The 25217-nt window shown below is 43.4% G+C and overlaps 1 protein-coding gene across 2 annotated transcripts; it reads right to left on the bottom strand.

Annotated features, from left to right (window-relative positions):
• Positions 1-21: 21 nt before the first annotated feature.
• Positions 22-14241, bottom strand: LOC148899756 (uncharacterized). 2 transcript variants are annotated; one of them, XM_088995242.1, is made up of 4 exons: positions 13464-14225; positions 11868-12038; positions 6289-6435; positions 22-444 (listed from the first exon to the last, which is right to left on the bottom strand). In XM_088995242.1, exons 1-4 carry the CDS (start codon positions 13588-13590, stop codon positions 344-346), a joined length of 546 nt encoding a protein of 181 aa, XP_088851368.1. In that variant the 5' UTR covers positions 13591-14225; the 3' UTR covers positions 22-343. The 2 variants fall into 2 exon arrangements, with proteins under 2 accessions (XP_088851368.1, XP_088851367.1); XM_088995241.1 differs by lacking the exon at positions 22-444 and having other exon boundaries at positions 4536-6435; positions 13464-14241.
• Positions 14242-25217: the final 10976 nt, after the last annotated feature.

The raw sequence follows: 25217 nt of genomic DNA on the forward strand, positions 1-25217 counted from the left end.
GACAGCTTTGAGATAACGGCGGACCATGGAGTCTTTGAATGGAACAACGCGGGGGGAGGATTTGTATGACAAGGTGTCTGCTGCCCTCGAGAAACACAAACTACCTTGGAGAAAACTTGCCAATGTTACGACAGATGGATCATCAAATTTAACAGGAAAAAACGTTGGGCTAATGAAAAGAATCCAGGAAAAGTAAAAGAGGAAAATCCTGAACAGGATGTTATTTTTCTTCATTGTATCATTCATCAGGAATCGCTTTGCAAGTCTGTAGTGCAGCTTAACCATGTTGTGAATCCGTAAAACTTGTGAACTTTATACGCGCAAGGGGACTCCGGCATCGTCATTACGTTCCTGGAGGAAATTGGTGCGGATCATCAGGACTTACTTTACCACTCTCATGTCCGGTGGTTAAGTTTGGGCAAAGTGTTTCAACGCATTTGGGACCTGAAAGAAGAGATCAGCGCATTTTTAGAGTTCAGAGAAATGCGAATTTCCTGCGCTACGAGACCAGAACTGGCTTTGCGATTTTGCGTTTGCTGTGGACCTATTTTCACATTTGAATGAGCTGAATGTGAAACTGCAGGGGAAAGATCAGTTTGTGCAAGACATGTACAAACATGTTACTGCGTTCAAATCCAAGCTCCTTTTATTCTCCAGACAAGTTGCGGACGCATCTGTCACTCATTTCGCTACACTTGACACTCAGAAAGAGGCGACGCGATATGCAAAGAACTACAGCAAATCATTGGATGACCTGCACAGAGAATTCAGTCGCCGGCGCTCTAATTTTGAATACATTGAAGAGTCACTTCATCTCGTGTCTTGTCCCTTCTCACAAGACCCTGATACAGTACTACATGAGGTGCAATTGGAACTGATCGATCTTCAGTCTGACGCCACCTTGAAGGAAAAGTTCAACACTCTTAAAATTAATGACTTTTATGCTTCACTGAACGAAGCTACCTTTCCAAACCTATGGAGGACGGCACAGAAGATGCTGGCCTTGTTTGGCTCGACTTAGGTATGTGAGCAGACATTCAGTGTTATGAACATGAACAAATCCCGTCACAGATGCAGGATAACTGACCAACACCTCGGATATATCCTGAGAATCGCAAAAAAACTTACTCCAAACTTTGATGGACTGACAAAACAGGGAGATCAACAACACTGTTCCCACTGAAACAGGTCGTGAATTTTCCTGCTGTTTATTTGTGTGTGTTGTGTTTATTTACTCAAGCTGCTTGAGTATTTCGTTGTGTAATAATACGTTTTGAATGTTGAAAGTGATTAATGTTTATTTCTTTAACTTTGTACCTTTGATTGAAACTGATTAAAAACTGACACAATCTTGATAAATCACAGTACGTACGTATTTTAATCTCTTTACATTTCCTCCTCCTGTATCTGTGAAATAGTACGTAAATGCAGTATCTTGTATTACGTATCCTTGAGACAAATTTATTAACAGATAAGTGCTATTTTTCACATTTTAAAGACAGTTAATAAATTGAGTTGTAGTGTTCTTACTGTGCTATGAGGTTTGCACACACTACATTTAATGCTTTAGGGTTAGTATATCCAGCACAAACACTCCCTCCAAATGCTCCTGGCCCGGCCCCTCTGTCAAGTTTTAGAACCCATTGTGGCTTGCCAGTCAAAAAGTTTGCCCACCCCTGGAGTAGCCTGACAGCATAGGTTGGTGGTGTGTAGGATGACGCTGGCAGTGAGGAAGATGAAGAAACCAAAGACTGAAGTGAGGACAAGATAGTGGAAATGGAAAAAGGAAGAGTGTTGCATGACATTTAGGAAGGAGGTAAGACAAGCACTGGGTGGGCAAGAGGTCCTTCCAGATGACTGGAAAACTACAGCGAACATAATCAGAGACACAGTTCGGAAAGTACTTGGTGTATCGAGTGGAAGAAAGGTAGATAAGGAGACTTGGTGGTGGAATAGGGAGGTGCAGGAGTGTATACAGAGAAAGAGGTTAAAAGAAGAAGTGGGACACTGAGAGGACGGACGAGAGTAGACAGCAGTACACGGAGATGCAGCGCACGATTAAAGTAAAGGTGGCAAAGGCCAAACAAGAGGCCTATGATGACTTGTATGCTCGGCTGGACAGCAAGGAAGGCAAGACTGATCTTTACAGGCTGGCGAGACAGAGAGACAAAGATGGCAAGGACCTGCAGCAGGTTTGGGTGATTAAGGATAGAGATGGCAATGTACAGGTGCCAGTAGTGTGATGGCAAGATGGAAAGAGTACTTTGAAGAATTGATGAATGAGGAAAATGAGGAGGAACAAAGAGTAGAAGACGTGACTGTTGTGGACCAAGACGTAGCACACATTAGCAAGGATGAAGTGAGGAGGGCGCTGAAGAGGATGAAGGGGGGAAAGGCACTCGGGCCTGATGATTTACCAATTGAGGTATGGAAGTGTCTTGGAGAGGTGGCGGTGGTGTTCCTGACTGGGTTATTCAACCAAATCTTAGATGGTGAACAGTTGCCTGAAGAATGGAGACAAAGTGTACTTGTGCCCATTTCTAAGAACAAGAATGCTGATAGAGAAGTACAGAGAAGGTCAGAAGGAATTGCATTGTGTCTTTGTAGATCTGGAGAAAGCGTACGACAGGGTGACCAGAGAAGAGCTGTGGTATTGCATGAGGAAGTCTGGAGTGACAGAAAAGTATGTCAGAGCGGTGCAAGACATGTATCATGACTGTAAGACAAATGTGAGGTGTGCTGTCGGTGTGACTCCACCAGGGGTCAGCTCTGAGCCCCTTCTTATTTGGTATGGTCATGGATAGGCTGACAGACGATGTGAGGCAAGAATCTCCTTGGACCCTGATGCTTGCAGATGACATTGTGATCTGTAGCGAGAACGGGGAACAGGTCACGGAGAAACTAGAGATGTGGAGATACGCCCTGGAAAGGAGAGGAATGAAGATCAGTCGCAGCAAGACGGAATATATGTGTGTGAATGAGAGGGATCCAAGTGCAACAGTGATGCCACAGGGAAAGAGATAAAGAAGGTGAAGGATTTTAAGTACTTGGGGTCAACTGTCCAGAGCAATGGAGAGTGTGGAAAAGAGGTGAAGAAGCGTGTCCAGGCAGGCTGGAGAAAAATGTCAGGGGTGATGTGTGATAGAAGGGTTTCAGCTAAGATGAAAGGAAAAGTGTATACAACAGTGGTGAGACTAATTTAAAACAGATTCTTATCTCACAGACAGTGTATTGTCGGTGTTCAAATACCTGACACGTGACATATAGTGGTGAGACCAGCCATGATGTTACGGACTGGAGACAGTGCCACTGAAGAAAAGACAGGAAGCAGAGCTGGAGGTAGCAGAGCTGAAGATGTTGAGGTTTTCTTTGGGAGTGACCAGGTTGGATAGGATCAGGAATGAGTACTTTAGAGGGACAACTCATATTAGAGGCTTTGGAGAGAAAGTCAGAGAGGCCAGACTGAGATGGTTTGGACATGTCCAGAGGAGAGAGACTGACTACATCGGCAGAAGGATGCTGAGCCTTGAACTGCCAGGCAGGAGACCGAGAGGAAGACCAAAGAGGAGGTTTATGGATGTGGTCAAAGAGGACATGAAGGTAGCTGGTGTGAGAGAAGAGCATGCACAAAACCGGGATAGATGGAGGACATTGATTCGCTGTGGCGACCCCTGAAGGGAAAAGCCGAAAAGGAAAAGAAGAAGTGCATCCATTTCTGGAGTCAGGCTCTGCGCACAGGAAGTCCTCAGGACTGAATAAATGTGTTCATCTTCATCGGTGAGACCACTCCTATGTGGTGTTTTGTTCATCTTCATGAACCAAAAGAGTTGCTCACACGGATATGTGCTCCCGAACATCAAGAGCATTTGCGCAGCTTGGGCACGGAGTTAGGGCAGGGCGGTCAAGTGGAAATTGCGCAGCACCGACAGTCATATTTTGACTAGAGCGTCATCACACTGCAGCTCAATAAGCTCCATTTGGAGATTGCTCGGTGCGTGGCGCTCTGCCGCTGACGTCACACATACACAATGAATGGCTACGCTGACGCCACCCAGCTCCTGACACGTTCAATGTGGAGGCACCTTTAGCGATACGTGCTCTGTGTAACGGGCCGGCGGGCCAGATTTAATACATATTAGAAATCCCCTCGCCAGCCAAATAATTGTAGTGCGGGCCAAGATAGGCCCGCAGGCCTGAGTTTGACAAGCGTGCTATACATGGTTGTTTTTTCGGGTGAAAAACGCCTTATTACACAGTATATAGTCATTTTTTTCACCCATTTATACAGTCATTTTTTTCTGGCTATTTTTTTTAAATAATAGACTATTAACACATTTCACAACACGTCGGGGAGAAAAAAGTTCCAAATGAGTGGGAAAAAAACTAATAACCATAACTACAAGTTGAAAAAAAAAATCGATGTTCGCGAGGGGAAAAAAAGAATGTAAATAAATTACAATCAGCCTGATAAAGTCTGCTCGGATGAGTTTCTCACCAGTCAGTATCCGTTCTTGAGTGTCTTTTCAGGAGTCCCTTCACAGAAAATCTTTGGCCACAAGCAGAGAAGGAAAAGGGTTTCTCACCAGTGTGGATTCTTGTGTGGCTAATTACAGTAAATGGCTCTTTGAGATAATTCTTTGCCACAAACTGGCCCGGCAAAAGGTTTCTCAGCAGAGCGGATTATTGTGTGCCTAATTAAATCGCCCTTCTTTGAGAATTCATTGCAACAAACTGGGCAGGCAGAAGGTTTCTCACCAGTGTGGATTCTCACATGCACTTTTAAGTGATGCTTCCTTAAGAATATTTGACCACATTCTTAACAGGCAAAAGATTTCTCAGCAGTGTTGATTCTTGTGTGGCTAATTAAGGAGCTCTTTTGAGAAAATCCTTCGCCACAAACTGAACAGGAAAAAGGTTTCTGACTGGTGTGGGTTCTAATGTGGCTAATTTAAGTGCCCTTCTCAGAGAATCTTTGGCTGCAGTCTGAACAGGAAAAAGGTTTCTCACCAGTGTGGGTTTTTGTGTGGCGCTTTAAATTGCCCTCCTGAGAGAATCTTTGGCCGCAATCTGAACAGGAAAAAGGCTTCTCGCCACTGTGGGTTCTTGTGTGACGAATTAAGCTTTTCTTCTCAGAGAATCCTTTGCCACAAACTGAACAGGAAAAAGGCTTCTCACCAGTGTGGATTCTTGTGTGGTAAATTAAATAGCACTTGTGACTGAATCCTTTGCCACAAACTGAACAGGAAAAAAGTTTCTCACCGGTGTGGATTCTTGTGTGGCTATTTAAAGAGCCCTTCTCAGAGAATCCTTTTCCACAAACTGAGCAGGCAAAAGGTTTCCCACCAGTGTGGGTTCTTGTGTGGCTAATTAAATTGCCCTTCTCAGAGAATGTTTTTCCACAATCTGAACAGGCAACATGTTTCTCACCAGTGTGGATTCTTGTGTGGTGAATTAAATATCTCTTCTCAGAGAATGTTTGTCCACAATCTGAACAGGAAAAAGGTTTCTCACCAGTGTGGATTCTTGTGTGGCTAATTAAAGAGCCCTTCCTTGTGAATGTTTGACCACAATTCGAACAGACAAAGGGTTTCTCACCAGTGTGGATTATTGTGTGGTGAATTAAATGGACCTTCTGAGAGAATCCTTGGCCGCAATCTGAACAGGAAAAAGGCTTCTCACCAGTGTGGGTTCTTGTGTGTTTACTTAAGCTTCCCTTCTGAGAGAATCCTTTACCACAAACTGAACAGGAAAAAGGCTTCTCACCAGTGTGGATTCTTGTGTGGCTAATTAAAGAGCACTTCTGAGTGAATACTTTGCCACAAACTGAACAGGAAAAAAGTTTCTCACCGGTGTGGATTCTTGTGTGATGAATTAAGGTTTTCTTCTCAGAGAATCCTTTGCCACAAACTGAACAGGAAAAACGTTTCTCACTGGTATGGATACTTGTGTGGCTATTTAAATTGCACTTCTCAGAGAATCTTTGGCCGCAGTTTGAACAGGAGAAGGCGTTCTCACCAGTGTGGGTTTTTGTGTGGCGAATTAAATTGCCCTTCTCAGAGAATGTTTGACCACAATCTGAACAGGAAAAAGGTTTCTCACCAGTGTGGATTATTGTGTGGCTAATTAAATTGGCCTTCTTTGAGAATCCTTCGCCACAAACTGAGCAGGCCAAAAGTTTCTCACCAGTGTGGGTTCTCGCATATTTTTTCAAATGACTCTGATCGGTCAACGTTTTGCCACACAGAGAAGATTTGCAGGGTTTGTTGTCAGTGTGACATGTCAGATCACCGTCAGACTCTTCATCTTTATCATCATCATTTGATGTTTCGTTGTCATCATTTTTGGTGCAAGGGTGCTCTGGCTCCTCTCTTTTGATGTTGCAAGCTTCCTCTTCTTCCTTCTTCAGCCGCGCAGGACAAGCATCTTCGCTGATGCCTGCATGACACAAAAAGGCAGACACACATGCAATGATGGTGAAAGTTACTCAAAGATACATGAGTTCAGATTACCACTGAGTACCTGGGATAAATTAACATAATTATGATCTTTTTTTTTTTTAATCAATCGTCAGTGACTTATTGACTCGTTGACTGGCAGATGATGTGCAGAAATGTGTCTGCTCCGGTGCCACGGTTTTTGTCGTTCTTGCTCCAACTATAAGACCTGCAGAGGATTGAGTTTTAGGACTACATGAATATGCCATGCAGCGTCTGAAAGCTTGGACTTTCTTCTTTCATCAGAATTCTGAGTTAAAATTTGGAATTCTGAGTTAAAAGTCGGAATTTTGAGTTCAGTCGCAATTCTGAGTTAAAACTCAAAATTTAGGCTTAAAAGTCAGAATTCTGAGTCAAATGTGTGTGTGTTACTTCCGGGTTGAGTGAACGCCGGTGTGTCAGGCTGCCGCTGCTCACCCGCAGAAAAACATTTTTGTTCTTAGCCTGTAAAGTGTCCTTCAGAGTTTTGAAAGGCGCTTATAAATTGAATTTATTATTATTATTATTATTTATTATCACATTCGTGGTGGATTTTTTTGTTTCTTGGATTAATTTTATCCATATTATCATGTTATGATTTTTTTTCATCATTGGTTATTTGTGAAAAGACAACGCCGGTGAAAAAAATTGCCTTGCCTGCAGTGACCTGCTGGCAATGTTTCTGTATGGATTATGAAGGAGGCACTGAGACCAGTGCTGCTTTTTTCGTGCAATCTTTCTCTCTTTGTCTGTCTCAGCGTGCACACTTCCTTCTCCCAGCCACACACACACACACGCTTTTAGCACCCATGTGCGTTCTCAGCCCAAGGGCTTCACACCCGTATGCGTCTAGTGTGCAAGAACTTCTTGAATTAAAACATTTTGCCGAACACGAAGCATGTAAAGCTGTTTTTGTCCTTGTAGATCTGGAACTGTTCAAACAAGCCTACAGTGAGCATGCAAGTTTTTTTTTTTTGCACGTGTGAGTTCTCATGCGTCTTTTGGGCGAATTTCTTGGTGCACATGGTGCAGCCAAAGGGATTCTGAAAGGCGCTTGGAAATTAAATGTATTATTATTATTATTTTCCACTGTGTGCGTTCACTTGTGCTTCATCAGGTTGATCTTGCGGGAGAATCTCATGCCTCTCATGTGTGCATCTCCGTCTATGCTACTCCTCGACACTAACGCATGCACGTGCGCACACACCCACACATGCGCACACACACACAAACAGGAAGGGAGAGAGCGACTGACTCACAGCAGCGAATGCTCGTTTGGTCTGTAGTCGGGCATCACTAGTCGAACAAGCAAATACGAGTTGCTAATATTATAAGAGCCACTTCGTGTCAGAATCGGTTTGGTCATCAACAAAAGTCTTGATTTCGCACAAGTTTCGAGACGAATGATTCTATAAATATGTGATGAGAGCTTCGTGCCTTTGCACTTGTGATTTCCTACAGCCATTGTATGTTACAACCCACAAAGCCTGTTCAAAAAGACTTAAACAAGCGAGACGAGCAGTAAGAGCCAACCTAATCGATCAGGAACGATTCTTGGCTGCATCTTCCAAATGGCGTCCAGCAGTTGACGTTGTCCCTTGTGGTCCTCTTTTTCTTCACAAAGGTCCTTCTCGTCTTCTGGTGTCCTTCTTGCGTACATTGTTCACACGACAGTTGCAAAATGTTTCGCTTACAATCTCTGCGGAGCGATGCGTTGAGCACGAGGGCCTCTTTGTTAGCGGCTAGCAAACTCGGCTAAGCTAAACGAGGCCTAGAAAGTCCACCGTAGACCGATACTTTAATCAGACACAAGCGTCAACGAAAGATGTTTTAACCAAGCAAGACAGTGGTGGGTACTCCGAGTGGGTGTTTTGAGCACGTTGCCGCCAAATTCAGGAGAATTTGGTCAACGGGTATCGACCGCGTTTCGGTCCGAGCTTGCATCAAGTCAGCAATTGTGAATACTCTGCATACCGGAAATCTGTCCACAGTGAACGCCGTTCAGCACCTTTGAAATAAAAGCATTGTAAACCGTCAGCGGTTTGGATATATGTAGCGCTAGACATTCCTGCAGAAGTCTCAGCGTTTTTACAGTCACCAGAGTCGCCGTTTACCTTCATGATTGCTAATATTCACGGGAGAATAATGACGCACAGCCGTGTCTGTCTTTGGTCTGGGAACTCAATCAGAGGGTGTTTATTCTGCACAGGCTAATAAAAGGAAATACAACATCTCAGCTCATAAATTCACTCGTCCGCAGGCAACTTCACTGTGTGAATAACCTAAACATGACTTTGCCACGCGTATCATCAAACACACTCAACACTCCCACTTAGACATGTTTACAACTCTGTAGTAATAAACAAAACAGGTATCCAAATAAGAAATACCTCGTTGCAAAAATAAAACATTTTACATGTTGGCAATATTCTGTAAACTTCAAAATACAATGATACCTAGACTTACGAACTTAATTGGTTCAGTGTGTAAGGCGAAAAGTGTGTATCCCAAAAATTAATTTCTGATAGGAAACCATTCCTACTACGCGCACTTGTGACGCCACTAACACACCTCGTTCGTGTTTCTCAATTATCTCCTTCTCCTCGACTGTAATTTTGTTTTGTGTCTTCTTTGGCTGAACACAAGCCTGTGGTGGGGTCTTTTTCGGTCCCATAACAGCAAAAGTATCGTTGAAGACGATCGACGTATGCACTCAGAGAAAGGGGGTGTGGAAAGGTAGGCTGGCAGGGGCACTGTTCTGTCGTGCGCTTTGGTGTTCTTCCGCCGAAGATTACTTCGCCAGCCGTGGTGGGGCGGTGCTCCGTGTGTATCCCGAAAAGCACTGCTTAATCCAAGGCTTAATTTTCATAAATTTAACATTCGTAAACCGGAAATTTCGTAAAGCAAGGTGTTCGTAAACCGAGGCCCCACTGTAATCCGTTCACATAAAACATAATTTTCTACTTTCTAATTTTCTAAGCCTTAAAACTACATAAAATCTAACTTATTTTATGTATAATAAATGTGCTATGTTATTATAATTAACGAAATACTGTACTATATAATAAAGTCGTTTTATTTACCTTTGTGATGGTCGTTGATGGCTTGATGGAATGGAGTGACCGGTTTTATCAGCATTAAACACTTGATGAGGAACGTAGCCTTCTTCTTTCCCCATTTTGAGGAATGATCCCTTACAGGAGCTTTCTTTGCAATAATTTACCTAGTTCCTCATCAATTGTGTACTGATTAGCTGGGTTGATACAGATGGCTTGCGCGGGTTATTTGTGGAGCCTGATTGATGGGATATTTTAACCTTGCAGTCTACACTCTGCTTTTGAACTACCAAAGTTGAAACGAGTCCAAATGTCACTGTTTTATATCCATTTTATCACTCTTTCTTTGTCGCCAAGTCATTCGCTCATTTCCCCACACTGGCGACACTGAAAGAGGCCCCTGGACATGTGAAAAAATAGAGCAAATCACTGGACGACCTGCATGGAGAATTCTGCTGTCGGTTCTCGGACTTTGAAAAAAATTGACAAGACACTTAATCTGTCCCTTCACAAGATCCTGAGACCGTGCCAGTTCTGTCCTGGGCTGCTCGCAGGACTCTCTGGAGGAGTTGGGCAACAGACGGACGCTGGCTAAACTGAAAGCTATGATGGACAGCCCCTCCCACCCCCTCCTGCCCACCCTGACAGCACTGGGTAGCTCTTTCAGACAGACTGTTACACCCGCGCTGCAAGAAGGAAAGGTACCGCCGCTCCTTCCTACCGACTAATGGCAGGCTTCTCAATTCTCAATAATCATATGTGAAAAAACTGACGCAAGGACTTTGGATTGGACCACAACTCATGGGAGACACTCTCAAAGAATCAGACATCCTGGCGTGGATCAATTAACACAGGAGCGGCAGCGTATGAGCAAGACTGCCAAGACCAAGCGAGCAGCACGCAAGGCCAGTTACACCAACCCTCCAGCTCAGGCCGCAGCTCCGCTGTCCTGCCCTCACTGTCCAAGGACTCCGGGCTCGGATTGGCTTCATCAGCCACCTCTGAACCAGTGACGTGCGGTGAGGTTCATGGCTGGTGATGCACTGACGTCATCAATGACATCACCGCTCGTCTGTACTTAGTATTTGAACGGTAAATGTGAAAATTCAGCGATTTTGAAAAAAATCCTAAAACGGTGAAGTTAAATGGACAAGAACTTTAAAGTACAAATCACTAAATACATCTTACTGTTTAACTTATTTTTTCATTTGATATTTCCATGACAGCTTTCCATGATGACAGGTGAGGCACTGCCTCCACGTCACTGCTCCGAACCAACCCTGCCCCCTAGTAAATGTGTACACAATTACAGTGAAGATGGTCATCTCTTGTTAAAGAGGACAAACATCATGTCTGTTTGTGTGTGTGTATGTGTGTATATGTGTATGTGTGTATGTATTTATTTGGTTTGGATTAGCCTTTATCAGCCCATTTCACGGAAGATCAGAGCATTCTCATCAAATGGTGAGTATAGTTTTTGCCTCTCCCGGCCGCCCGCCACCTTCTGTCAATTCTCTAATCACGGACACGGGGCATTTATACGGTTCGCGATCACCTCGCCAATGCCGAATGATGATTGACTCAACTCGTCCGAGGTATTTTCCCTGCGTCCCGTAAATGTATGTCATCTTGCACCATCTTGCGTCATTTTGCACCCTCGTGTGCCATTTGCTTTTTGGCGTAGTAAGCGGGTAACAAATCGCTATGAGCCACGTTGACTCCACTTTCTCAGCGGGTTTCAAAACTCTGAAGTACACTTTTGAGTCAGGGTGGAGTCCGAAGCATGCTTCTGATTGGCTGCCGGTGCCGAGTATGCAAATTGCCAAATGAACGTTCGTTTGGCAATTTGAGAGAGGATTTAAAAAACATTATGTGTCATAATTTTTCGCGTCTTCGAACGTTCGTTTGGCAATTTGCATACTCGGCACCGGCGGCCAATCAGAAGCCTGCTTCGGACTACACCCTGACTCAAAAGTGTACTTCAGTTTTGAAACCCGCTGAGAAAGTGGAGTCCTCGTAGTGTTAAGCAGGCAACACAACGCAAACGTTGCATGCCCGCATGCGACAACAGTTGGTCACAGAGAGAGCGATACACCCGTGCGCCGCTCAGCTCCCCACCCTCGCGTACGCACTCACGCGTCATATTGGAGTTCGACCACCGATTGATGTTCGAACACCGAAGCAAGAATATCTCGAATATTTTGTTCGAACAGTGAGGCGTTCGAGAACCGAGGTACCACTGTAGTCTGATCCTAAAACATGCCCAGAATCGAGCTGCTGAAAATGTTATTTGCACCTGCGACTTCACAGCCGCCATTTTTTTGGAGTGTGTCGTTACCTTCACAATCGGTTGGTGGAAGTAGGTCGTCGACACTCTCCTTGGAGACGCCATCTTGCTGCTGACAACTGCTGACATCGGCCTCTTCCTCTTCCTTTTTAATGTGGGGGACTTGTGGATAGTCCAAAGTGGAGCTCTCCGATTTCACGTCTCCGATTAGCTGATTCACGCCTGAAAGAATGAAGAGAGTGTTGTGTAAGCAGGTTCGTAAACAATACAACTTCTGGATAGAATTGAGGTTCTTTACTAGGACTGCCGTTTTGGTTGGAGGGAGAAGACAATTGACATGTGTGCCTCTCGTAGGCTCTCATCTGACTGACTTGCAGCAGTGCATGCTCCTTTGGTCTATATGTGACGAGTGTCACAACAGTGACTGTCTTGAGCTCAACGATGCTGCCGTCTTAATAATACCAGACGCGTGGATATGTATTTTTATTTCTTTTATTTCTGCAACACAGTATGGCAGAAGGGATGGGTGAAGTCGCATGGGTTTCGTCTCGTGATTAACATAAGTCTCGTTCGTCCTAGTTGTTGGAGAAAGTTACTTTCAGGGAAGTGACACAGTGTGAGAGATGTGTCAGGCTGAGATTCACATGACAGCCGCGGTGTGCACATGTGACGCCACAAACGCACACCTCGTTCGTGTTTCTCAATGATCTCCTTCTACTCAACGGTGATTTTATTTTTTGTGTCTTCTCCGGTTGAACACGAGCCTGTGGTGTGGTTTTTTTTGGTCCCATAATAGTAAAATTACAGTAAAGTCTCGTTATATCGATATTCAAGGGAGTCCGAAAAAATATCGATATAACCGGGACTATCGATATATCCGACCCTGTTTGCATGTAATTTTCTCCGTGCGTGCATAGAAATAGTATCGATATAACCGGGACTATCGATATATCCGATATCGATATAACGAGACTTTACTGTATCTGCAAAAAGCTCTTTGGAGGCTCTTTGTAAAATACGCTCAGTAGAAGTCATTTAAAGCGATTTTACAAATTATGGACACAACGGAGACGTCGGTTGTCCTTTAATAATGCTTTCATACACACTAGTAAAAAATATCATAATTGAATAATAACAGCATAATGTAATAACATTTGTCCACCTGTCTACCCTACCCCCCGCCCCCTCTCCTCACTGCTGTGTGTGTCTGTAATTCTCCCCTCCCTCCTCTACAACGGATATCGACCAATCACGTGCGGATTTAACCAAAGACCGGGGGCGGGGAATAGGGGACAAAAAAAAAGTCGGCTCCCATTTCCGGCTCCTTTTTAGGAACCGGCTCTCTTCGTTGACTTCAGCGATCTGGCTCTAAGAGCCGGTTCGTTCGCGAACGACACCTAACTAGTTCCTATCACAAGAACCACGTCGTGTCAAAATCGGTTTGGTCAGAAACATAAGTCCTGATGTTGCACAAGTTTCGAGACGTTTGATTCTATAAATATGTGATGGGAGCTTTGTGCCTTTGCACTTCTGATTTCCTACAGACATTGTATGTTACTTATTTGAGCGCGTGTGTACAAAAAAACAATACACGAACCCTGTTCAAAAAGACTTGAAAACAAGTGAGACGAGCAGTTAAGCGCCAACCTAATCTGTGAAGAACAATTCTTGGCTGCATCCTCAAAATGGCGTCCAGCAGTTGACATTCTCCATTGCGGTCATCTTTTTCTTCACAAAGGTCCTTCTCGTCTTCTGGTGTCCTTCTTGCGTACATTGTTCACACGACAGTTCCAAAATGTTTCGCTTACGATCTCTGCGGAGCGATGCGTTGAGCACGAGGTCCTCTTTGATAGCGGCTAGCAAACTCGGCGAAGCTAAACAAAGCCTCGAAAGTCCAACGTACACCGAGACGACTATAGTCGGACACAAGCGTCAACGAAAGATGTTCTAACCGAGCAAGATAGTGGTGGGCGCTCCGAGTGGGCGCTTAGAGCACGTCGCCGACAAATTCAGGAGAATTTGGTCAACGGGTGTCGACCGCGTTTTGGGCCGCAGTCCGAGCTTGCGTCAAGTTAGCAATTGTGAATACTCTGCATCCCGGAAATCTGTCCACAGTAAACGCCGATCACCACCTTTGAAATAAAAGCATTGTAAACCGTCAACGGTTTGGATATAAATCAATTATTCAGGCAACGACGCGTGCTCCCAGACAGAATGAAAACGGGCTCAGAATAGCACGAAGGAGAAGAGACAGAAAAAAGTCAACATAAACGCTCAATCAAAAATGACAATTTTACATAATTAAAAAAATAAAAACTTTCCCCCCCAACCAGACCAGGTCGAAGGCACACAAAACCAGGTATCGAACAATGGGAGCGTTCTGATCTGATGTTAGTTTTCAAAATAAAATCATCCAAATCAATAACAGGCGCAAAAAAAAAACATTTCATTCATACTGAGCTGATCTGGCAACCCAGTCACTACGCGACATCACGTGACTTGACAGCGATAGAAGTCAGTTTATGTGTATGTTATTGACTTCTCGTACGACGATGAACGCAGCGGTTGCTGTCTGTGCTCCGGCAAATAAATATCCTACTTGTATGATCTAAACAAGAGGAACATCTCAACTCTTTATTCTCCCAAATGCACCTTCGACTGGCATTCGACGGAGATGAAGATAAGTACGAGATATGGGAAACAAAAATGCTCGGACATTTTCATTTATTGGGACTAAAGAAGACAATGCTAAGCGAGCCGGCCACGAGTTCCGAAATGGCTACGAATGCAACAGAAAAATGCAGATGCGTACGCCGAATCGATAAATATGCTTGATGACAAGAGCCTCTCACTAATAATGAGAGATGCACCTGATAATGGAAGAAAATATTTGAAGATATTGAGAGAATATTATGCCGGGAAAGGAAAACCACTGATAATATATCTGTACACCACACTCACGTCGCTTCAAAAGACGAACGATGAAAGTGTTACAGACTATATCATTAAGGCCGAAACCGCCATCACAGCACTCCGAAATGCGGGTGAAACTTTGGGAGATTGACTACTTGTTACTATGGTATTAAAAGGACAACCAGCAAGTTTCAAGCCATTCGCAATACATGTGACGCATTCAAATGATGAAATCAAGTTTGCAGATTTCAAGACGCTACGCAGTTTTGAAGCAACTGAGAAATTGAACACTGAGTCACGGGACAGTGTGATGAAGACACAGGGTCGGAGTGGATGACAAACCTCCAAAACCAACACCCGTGACCAGCACAGTGATGACACAAGCATAGTGTGTTTCAAGTGTGGGATCAAAGGCCACAAAGCAAGAGAATGTCGACAGAAGACATGGTGCAGTCATTGCAAAAGCAAGACACACAAAGACGGAAGACGAGATGATGCCACTAAAGCATCAGAAGATGGCGACACTGACAACGTGCTTAAGATGAGGGACGGCGAGACGAGATCCAGGGAGCAGTTGAGTCGCGCCATCCGAGAGAGAGGATTGATGGTGGACACAGGAGCCACTTCGCATATCATCACCGACGTGACCATGTTCAAGGATTTTGATGGCACGTTCAGACCGGAAAGACACCGCGTGGAGCTGTCGGACGGCACACAATGCAGCGGAGTCGCACATAAATGGGGAGATGCTGAGGTCTCTTTGATAGACATCAAAGGACAAAGACATAAAGCAACACTGAAAGACGCTTTATATATTCCTTCATACCCCCAGGACATTTTGTCTGTAAAGAAGGCAACCACCAACGGGGCAACAGTGATATTTAAAGAAGGTAAACATTCACTGATTACAAAAGGTGGGACAAAATATAAAATACATGTGTACAGAAAGTTGTACTATTTACATATTGAGAAAGAGACACAGACAAATGAAACAGATGAAAACACATATAATGGCATGAGATTAAGGCCTAAGACTAGTGAGGTCTTTCAGAAGCCTAATAAGAGAGCCCAAGAGTCATGTATACAAGACAGGGATGCACGCGAAAGTGCAGTCACAGAGATTAGGCCAAATGAACATAACCTCACACAACAAAGTGACACAAATGATGAACCTGAAATTGAAGGTATCCTACTAGAGAAAGAAAGAAACCTAGTCACTTTGATGATTTTGTGATTGAGTATAGCGATAACAATGGGGCACACATCACAGTGGACTACTGTTACAGAACTGTGTGTGGTGCTCCGCAAACATATACAGAGGCTATGAGATCAATTTATTCACAAGAATGGGCAAAAGCCATGGATGAGGAAATTCCGTCATTAAATGAGAACAACACATTTACTGTAATAACCCTACCAGCGGGCAAGAAAACAGTGGGGGGTAAATGGGTATATGCTATCAAATGTGATCTAGATGGTAGAGATAAATACAAAGCACGATTTGTAGTAAAGGGCAAGAGCCAGGTGGAAAACATAGACTATGGAGAGACGTTTTCACCAACAGCCAATCAAACAGGTACAAGAATGGTGCTTCAAAAAGCAGCTCTGGAAAATGGAGAAAAGGATGATGGTCTAGTCTTCACGGTTTAAAACAATCTGGCCAAAACGGGAACAAGGTCTTACATGATTATTTAACCGATAATGAGTATAAGCAAAACCCATGTGATTATTGTATGTATGCCAAAGAGTCAAGAAGTGACTAGGTGATCAAAATCATATGGGACGGTGATTTCATTATTGATGACTACCAATACGCAAAAACAATTGTATTTGCGAGTTTACACCCACTGTTTTTGGAAGTGGAAATGTGTCAGACAGAGATCACATCGTTCTATGTATCTTGGTTTACATTATAGCAAACTGAGTATAAGTGGGGGTGTTAAGAAACTTAGATTGTATCCTCATTTTGTGTAATGCCGTCATACTGAGTGATAGAGTGCTTATGCACATTAGTAAACATATTACATTATTTCATGCTTAGAGTAGTAAACATGTTATTCCATGTTTAGCTTAGTACATATTATGTTATTGCATGTTTAGTTTAGTCTACATGGATTTATGAAGCTTATTAGTTGAATCGTTGTGAAAGCAGGATGTAACAAGTATCAACTTTCAGTCTAAATGTTCTCCCAACAAACGTGTCCGTAGCTGATTGGACAACAGATCGCTGCTGTGTGACTTCCAATACTTGTCCGTAGCTGATTGGACAACAGATCACTGCTGTGTCTTTTCAAAACTAGGTTGAGCGGGCGGGCTTTGTTCGCTCTTGGCTTCCCGTCCCAATGAGAGATGTTCTTTTGTTTCACTAGAATAAAGTAGCTTTTTGTTAACCATCTATCGTCCTCACTGATATTTCATCACAGAACTTCGTTGAACACCAAACCAGATGAGAAACAAGAATTAGAACCGAACAGAGAGAGCGGAGGCATCGTAGTGTCGGCTTAAGGAGGAAGCATGGCGAGAGAGAGAGAGAGAGAGAGAGAGAGAGACGAACACGAAGGGAGAACATTTTATACGCCGTGCGGTGTGTGACGCGAAAGGATGTGACGTAATGTAAATGCGACATCATGTAAGATACATGATGTATCAGGAAGTTCAAAATGTAAACAAAGATTAGCGCGCGATATTTAGAGATGTTTGTATGGCGAATTACCCCAACATCTCCCCCCTGACGAATATATTTAACATTGGTGTAGGTGAACAGAAAGAATCAAGAAAAAAAAGAATATCACAAAATAGAACAATCACAATGGAAACAATCTCAAATTAAAGTCATGTCATCACTACAACAGTCAAATCTTCATGGCATCCTGGATGGTGATCACCAGGATGATGAGGATGAACGAAATTGTTTGTAGCATTTGTCGCAAGCAGGCCCCAGGGTGTGGTACGGATAAGCAGTGGTCTGGGGAAGAGGGTGCGATCTGTCGGCTCCAGTGATGTGCATCAGGAATCTTCTTGACGAACCGTGTCCTCACAAATCCAGATGAAGCTTGTGGCTGCTAAGACGGCTAGCAGCTCCGCAAACGGTCCATCCTACGTTGGCGTGGCCCACGTCATCTTCAGACCGCAGCTCCGTCCTGTGGAGAACAAAAGAAGACTTGTGCCAGGTCACATGTCGAAAGGATGGTTTCATTCTACACATCACACTTTCTTGGTGTTTCTTTCCCTATCAAAGTCTGTCTCATCATTTAGGCTCTGCAATGCATTCTCTCACAGAAATAGCAGACATTGTTGTTGTCAGATGTTAGTTGGTTAGTATATGTTAGTGGTTAGTGAGTCTGCATTTCTGGAGGGCACCACTTTCTTGGGGAATGACGTTGCAGCCAACATCACTCACTACCAAAAGTGAAAATTTTGGCAATGATGATCTGAGGTATCATCACTCCCCCCTGTTGAGACATGAAAAGTCTCAATTTGCCAACTGGGAACGTGTTTGCGTGGAACACGATCCGTCTATGACATTGCACAGATTATCAATTTGCATAAAACCATTTGTCAATCATTGGTCCAAAATTTTGGAGGCCAAATTTTGCTTTTAGCAAATTTAGCAACATTGCTTGGGTGGAGGACAGCCTTCCACAATTCTTTGACATGGTTGACAGAAGTTGACATGGTCGGCAACATTATGGAAATCTGTGTGTGGCAATCATACTCGCCTTTTGTCATTCAGTTGGAGGGCACGAGTTGACAGTCAGTTTCGCTTCTGCATAGGACATCCATTCGCGCAACCCAGCGTCATCTGCGGTCACCCTGGCACGGATTCCGCAGGAGTCCTATCCTTCCGAAGGATCTCCTTCTCCCAATTCTGAAAGAAGCTGGTTAGCATGGAAGCCCTATATAATATATCTGATTCCGCCTGAATCTCTGACTGACATCGGTGCCCACTCAACTCATTTGCCAATTTCATTCTTACCGGCGAGAAATTCCTTTAATGTGCACTGCATCCAATTCATAATAATAATGTTAATTCGTAATCAAATTAATCTTGACAGGTTATCCTGCACTTTTAGTCGTAACTATAAACTACTTTTGAACTGACAAATGTCATCACTGTACGCAAAGGTAGCCAGAAGACAAATCAGCATCTGCGGCTGTCTTAATAAACGATGGATTTCCTCCATCGCATCTCCAACGTAGAATATTTTTCATTCGATCAAGCCTAATTGTAACAATTCGTCGCTCGCTAGATGGTTGGATGAGAAATATGTGCAAAAAATGAAAATTGTCTAAAAGATCCGACTCGTTTGGCTCCCAATTGGCTCCTCAGTTTTTTTGTTGCTTAAATTAATTAACTACCAAATATCATGTAAGATTATGTGAAAAACGAATTACTCATGTAAAAAAATACACTATATCAAATATTTTTATTTATATGGCTCGATTTATATGTGTACAGAGTAATGATGGGAACTCTGGCTCCTTTCAGAGAGCCGTTTCTTTTGGCTATTATCACTAAAAAGATATGGCTGTTTTGGCTCCCAAATGGCTCCTCAGTTATTTTTTTGTTGCTTAAATTATTTACATACCAAAAATCATGTAAAATTATGTGGAAAACGAATTACCCATGAAAAAATACACTATATCAAATATTTTCATTTAGATGACTTGATTTATATGGGCACAAAGTAGGGATGGGAATTGCGGCTATTTTCAGAGAGCCGGTTATTTTGGCTTGGCTCACTAAAAAGATCCGGCTCTTTTGGCTCCCAAATGTCTCCTCAGTGTTTTTTTTTGCTGAAATTACTTAGTTAATTAATTTAATCATGTAAAAAAACATGTAAAAGTATGTGAAAAACGAGTTACTCATGCAAAAAATACGCTATATCAAATATTTTTATATGACTTAATTTACAGTGATCCCTCGATACTTCGCGGATTCACTTATCGCGGCTTCAGTGCATCGCAGATTTTTTTTCAGGGTTTTTATTTTTATTAATAGGATGCAAATGTGCAAACCAACAAAGTAAAAGAAACAAGACTGCAACCAACCCTACATACAAAGCAGAATAAAATCTCACACACTGGCTCATGGAGCATTCTGCTCCATGACCTGCTCTCTATTCTCAAAAAAAAAAAAAAAGAAAGACAAATAAAGAGTGCCAACAACTACCGATAACAATGTTACTCTCTCGGACAAAGACTCCTTCAGTCGAAAAAGACGCTACAGCGCAGCGGAGTCTCAGCGAAAAGGCGTAGCAGCAAAATATTGTTTTACAACATCAAGGACAATCGACGCCTCCAGGCAGGTTGTGTCCATAATTTGTAAAGCGTATGAGCGTATTTGACCAAGATTCCAGCGCATATAGCTATACTTTACGTTTTAAGACTTGTGCTGAATATTCAGGAAGTCTTGTTTTCGAGTTGATGACGATCCCCTACGTGACATCACGTCTGGAACGCCCCTGACCGAGAAAGCGACACACAATGCATTTTGGGTACTTTGTTTGGTCTGAAAACTTCGTGTTGATCCGTGTTGATGGAGAAATTAGAAGGAAAACACATACATAACTAGATGGTGAATCGTTGTGTGTTGCACCAAGACTACTATTTGATACTAGTTGACACAAATTCCCAGTAGACAAATCAGCCCATTTCCAATGGAGCTTGGGCGCCATCTTCTGCATGTTCTGGGTGCTACACATCAGTCCTGATGCCTCAAAATGACCCCGAATGACTTCTTTAATCGATTGCAAACATTTATGCTTTACTCTTCAGAACTATTTGAATCTTCTAACTGGATGAGTAACAAGAAAGCATCTTCTCCTAATCTAGAGCCATTGTTTTGATTCTCGAGCAAGGCGAATACGTCATGATGTGACGTCACGAACAAGGGGACGGGACTTTCTGAAACTCGCCATTTCCGAGGTCATTTTGAAGTAGTTTTGGGACACTTTAACAAATTTTTATTGGTGTTCTGCATTTGACTAAAAATATCATCCTGCGTGTTTTGGGTATTTTCGATGCGATGAAATGTTTTTCTGATGTCAGGAAACAAAAAAAATGGTGTCTGTTGTCCTTGCAACTATTAAAACATGTTTTTTTTTTTGTTTCATTCTGCAGTATGTACAGTTTTGCATTGCTAAAAAGAGCTGACTACATTGTACTTTGCGGATTTCACCTATCGCAGACTATTTTTGGAACACATGTGGCTTTCACCGAAGACCGGGGGCGGGGAATAGAGGACAAAAAAAAGTCGGCTCCCATTTCCAGCTCCTTGTTAGGAACCGGCTCTCTTTTGTTCACTTCAGAGATCCGGCTCGTTCGCGAACGACACATCACGAGGCGCTTCCGGCCCAAACCCAGAAAGAACCTCAAGTCGTCGACATGTTGAAAGAGTTGGTGAGGGAACGGCTGCTTGCGGCCGCCGACGAAATCTTCGGACTGTTCAGAACGACCATGGCTTCGTACGAGGAGCAACTTTGTCGAGCGAGGGAGGAGAGCGAGCGACACCGACGACAGCTGGTAACAAACAAACCAACGCGAATCTTTGTCAAATACGCTCAGTAGAAGTCAGTTGAAGTGATTTGACAAATTATGGATGTCCTGTTGTGAAGATTTTAGCATCACCAAACCCTGTTACGACTGCGCATGCGCACCCAACCTCCCTCCAGCAACCAGACGGGCACAAGAAGGAACCCACTTTCACTCTCGTCTGGTCCTTGGCAACATCACATTCAATCTTTGTAAGCTGAGAACAGGTCTGCTGGTGTCTCTCCAGTTGTACTGTTCGGTGTTGTGCGATAACGCAGCAGGAACTGTGAGATCTTATCCTCAACACTGAGGGTCTCTCCTACAAGCTTCTTCATGCCTGCCTTGAAGGTTGCGATGCATATCTCAGCAAGTCCATTTGTAGCAGGATGCTTCAGTGCTCCAGTCATGTGAAGCATTCCCGTTCTTTTCATGAAAAGCGGGAACTCATTTAACATGAAGGTTGTGGCATTGTCAGTGACAATCTGCTCCGGTATGCATCGGGCTGCAAACAACCCTTTGGACTTTTGTGATGGTGGCTGCTGAGGTCATCTGTGACATTTTGAAGACCTCGAGCCACTTGGAGAAAGCATCGACCACTATCATAAACATGTGATTCATGAATGGACCTGCAAAATCAATGTGGATCCTTCTCCACACTCCTCCAGGTAACTCCCATCGGTGTAAGGCAGGGGTGGGCAAACTTTTTGACTCACAGGCCACAATGGGTTCTAAAATTTGACAGAGGGGGGCATTTGGAGGGAGTGTTTGGGCCGGACATACTAAAGAATTAAATGTAGTGTGCCAACCCCATGGCACAGTAAGAACACTCCAATCCAATTTGTTAACTCTTTCAAATGTGAAAAATAGCCCTTATCAGTTAATAAATTTTACTCAAGGAATATGCAATATGTGGCATTTACATACTTTTTTCGCAGATACTGGGAGGAGGAAATGTAAATAGATTAAAATAACATACACACTGTGAGTTATCAAGATTGTGTCTGTTTTTAATAAGTTTCAATCGAAGGTGCAAAGTTAAAGAAATCTACATTTATTGAAAAATGGAATCACTTTCAACATTCAAAACATATTATTACACAACGAAATACTCAAGCTCAATAATATCTACTTGTGTTAATCTCCGCAAAATCATGGATGGATTGTCCTGACCGCGAGCTCTTAAAACTCGCCACGGGCGCCCTCGCATTCACGCACAAACAGTACACGTGTCTCATTGCGAAACACGCAGACATAGGCTACCTGCAGTTGAAATTTGCATACTCGGCACAGCAGCCAATCAGAAGCCTGCTTCTTTCTACCGACTTTCCCAAGCGTTATAAGGTCATGCATTTGCATCATTTTCCAAAGTAGATGCACAGAACCTCAGCCCCAGAAGAAAGATTCAAAAGAAGCTAACACAATTTGTGACACTATAAAACGTAAATTTTACAGTGATTTAAAGTGTACTTGAGAGTTATGAAAGGCGCTTTGTGGCTTGTAGCAGGCAACGCAAACATTGCACGGTAGGTACAACCTTAATTTAAAAAAATAAACTTTATACTTTGCGACATATATTTAAGGGCAGGCAGCTTTTGCCTGTTCTGTTGTCCGCTAACTTTTTGTCATGACTTTCAGACACTGGTTTTACTATAATTTGGACAAATTCGGCGGGATTAAAAAGCCTAAATATGTGGCCCACGGGCTGTAGTTTGCCCATGTCTGGTGTAGGGGAACACGGCGTGGCATGCGTTGTTCTTGCTGGCACGTCTCACATTCCCCGCAGACATTTCTGCGTTCTTGTCAATATTTGGCCACCAGACATATTGCCGTGCAATTGTCTTCATTTTGACTATGCCTGGGTGTCCGTTGTGGATCTCTTTTAACACTGCTCGCTTCATTTTCTCTGGCACTACTACTCTTGTACCCCACAGAATACATCCTTGTTAAATGGAAATATTTTCTTTTTGAGATATATTATGTGATTTTCGGAAATCTCTGTTGGCCATCGTAACTGGATGTATCTATAGCAGTGAGATGTCAGTATCTTTACATGTAGCTTTTGAGATTTGTTTTGCACACAGTGGTGCCTCGTCCAGGTGTTCACAAATCATTGCATTGAGACAGGCTGTCATTGTCCCTGTTCCGTTGTCTCAGGCAGGGGGACACAGGACAGTCCATCTGCATTACCGTGCGCCTTCAATTGCCTGTAGGTTATGCGATAATCATAAGCAGACAATATATTGTCTCTTTGTATGCGTGGGGCTGCCATTGTTGGTAGTCCTTTATGTTTGCCAAAGAGCGTCGGTAGAGGCTTGTGGTCAGTTATCATTTCAAATTTTCGCCCCCAAAGATATTGGTGGAATTTCTTTACTCCATAGACCAGGCTCAATGCCTCCTGTATCTGTGAGTAGTTCTTTTCAGTTGGGGAGAGTATTCGTGAAGCATAAGCGATGGGATGTTCATTCCCGTCATGTGTTGTTGTCATGATCTGGTTGGCGACCAACGGGGGGCGCTGTCGGCCCCGCCTACACCTGCACAGGTGCTGGTCGTCCCGATCAGATTGGCGACCAGCGGGTAGCGACGTCAGCCCTGCCTGCAGCCTCGCAGGTGCTGGTCATTTAATCATTGACAATTAAAAGGACACCCGGCACGATCATCCGGTGCCGGTTCATTGTTTGTTTGCTGCTTGGTTGCTGCATGCATTGTGTATGTGTTTGTTTAACCTTGGCGGACTTTTACTTTTGGTCTTCTTTTGCTACTTTGTATTTTTTCCATTCAGATGATTTTGATGTTTTACATTTTGTTCCTGCTGACTTTATTTTAATACAATTTGTCAAACAACCTCCTACTCCCTCCTGCCTGTTTTTTGGGATCCGAACCCGCCATCACCACCTCGCAAACCGTGACAGTTGTATGCTGAATTACAGCTCCAATCCCATAAGAAGAAGCACCGCATGCAAGTGTAAGTGGCTGGCGCGGATTGTCATTAGTCAATACATTGCCACATGTTAACAGTTCTTTACATTTCTTAAACGCGCTCTTGTTCCTCTTGACTCCATTTCCATTTTGTATTCTATTTTAGCAGTCTGTATAGTGGGGCTAAAACTGCGTTGGCGTGGTAGAAATCGTCCATAATTTATAAAACCTAAGAAGGCTCTGAGGTGCTTCATGAATGGCTCTGACCTAGTCTTTGGATGGGTAGACACCTTTTGCATCTATTTTGTGCCCCAGATATTCGATCTGCATCTTTCCAAGGTAACATTTGGTCTTCTTCACACTTAGGCCATTTTCTTTCAGTCACTGACGAACTCCGTCAAAGTTTGTTAGGTGCTCGAATTCGTCTCGGCCCATAACAAGTCATCCAAGTATACTACTACATTGAGATCGCTCATTATATTCTCCATTATTCTCTGAAAAATACTGACAGCAGAATTAGTACCAAAACAAAGTCTATTGTACACAAACAGTCCCTTGTGTATGTTGATTGTGGTATACTTTTTTGAGTGATCGTCAAAAAGAATTTGTTGGTAAGCTGCAGCCAAATCTAGCCCAACATGCCTTTTGAATATGACCTACTTTACCAGTGATGACATTGTGAACTCTTGTCGAAACAGTCATTTGCACTACGGTTTGTGACTTTGCATCTGTAGCATCCATGTTGGTGTGTTGGTGCGCCTTCTCCTCGTTGGTTCTCTTTAAACTTGTGGACTTGCGTTGCGTCTTCCCTTTTCATCAACCGCTGTGCATCCCGGTGGGCAGTCTCCATGTTAACTACAAGGTCCACGGCTATTGCAAACGACAGGCCATCCTCTGGGAGTAACTTGCGTTGGAAGGCCTCCGAAGCGACTCCACTCACGAAGCCATCATGTAGAGCCTCGTCGAGTCTGTCGCCAAAATCACACCTCGTAGCAAGTTGACGGAGCTCAGTGGCAAATTCCGTCACCATTTGGCTGC

Source organism: Hippocampus bargibanti, linkage group LG04 (genome assembly GCF_051943395.1).
Source record: "Hippocampus bargibanti isolate YZ-2025 linkage group LG04, ASM5194339v1, whole genome shotgun sequence".
Taxonomy (NCBI): domain Eukaryota; kingdom Metazoa; phylum Chordata; class Actinopteri; order Syngnathiformes; family Syngnathidae; genus Hippocampus; species Hippocampus bargibanti.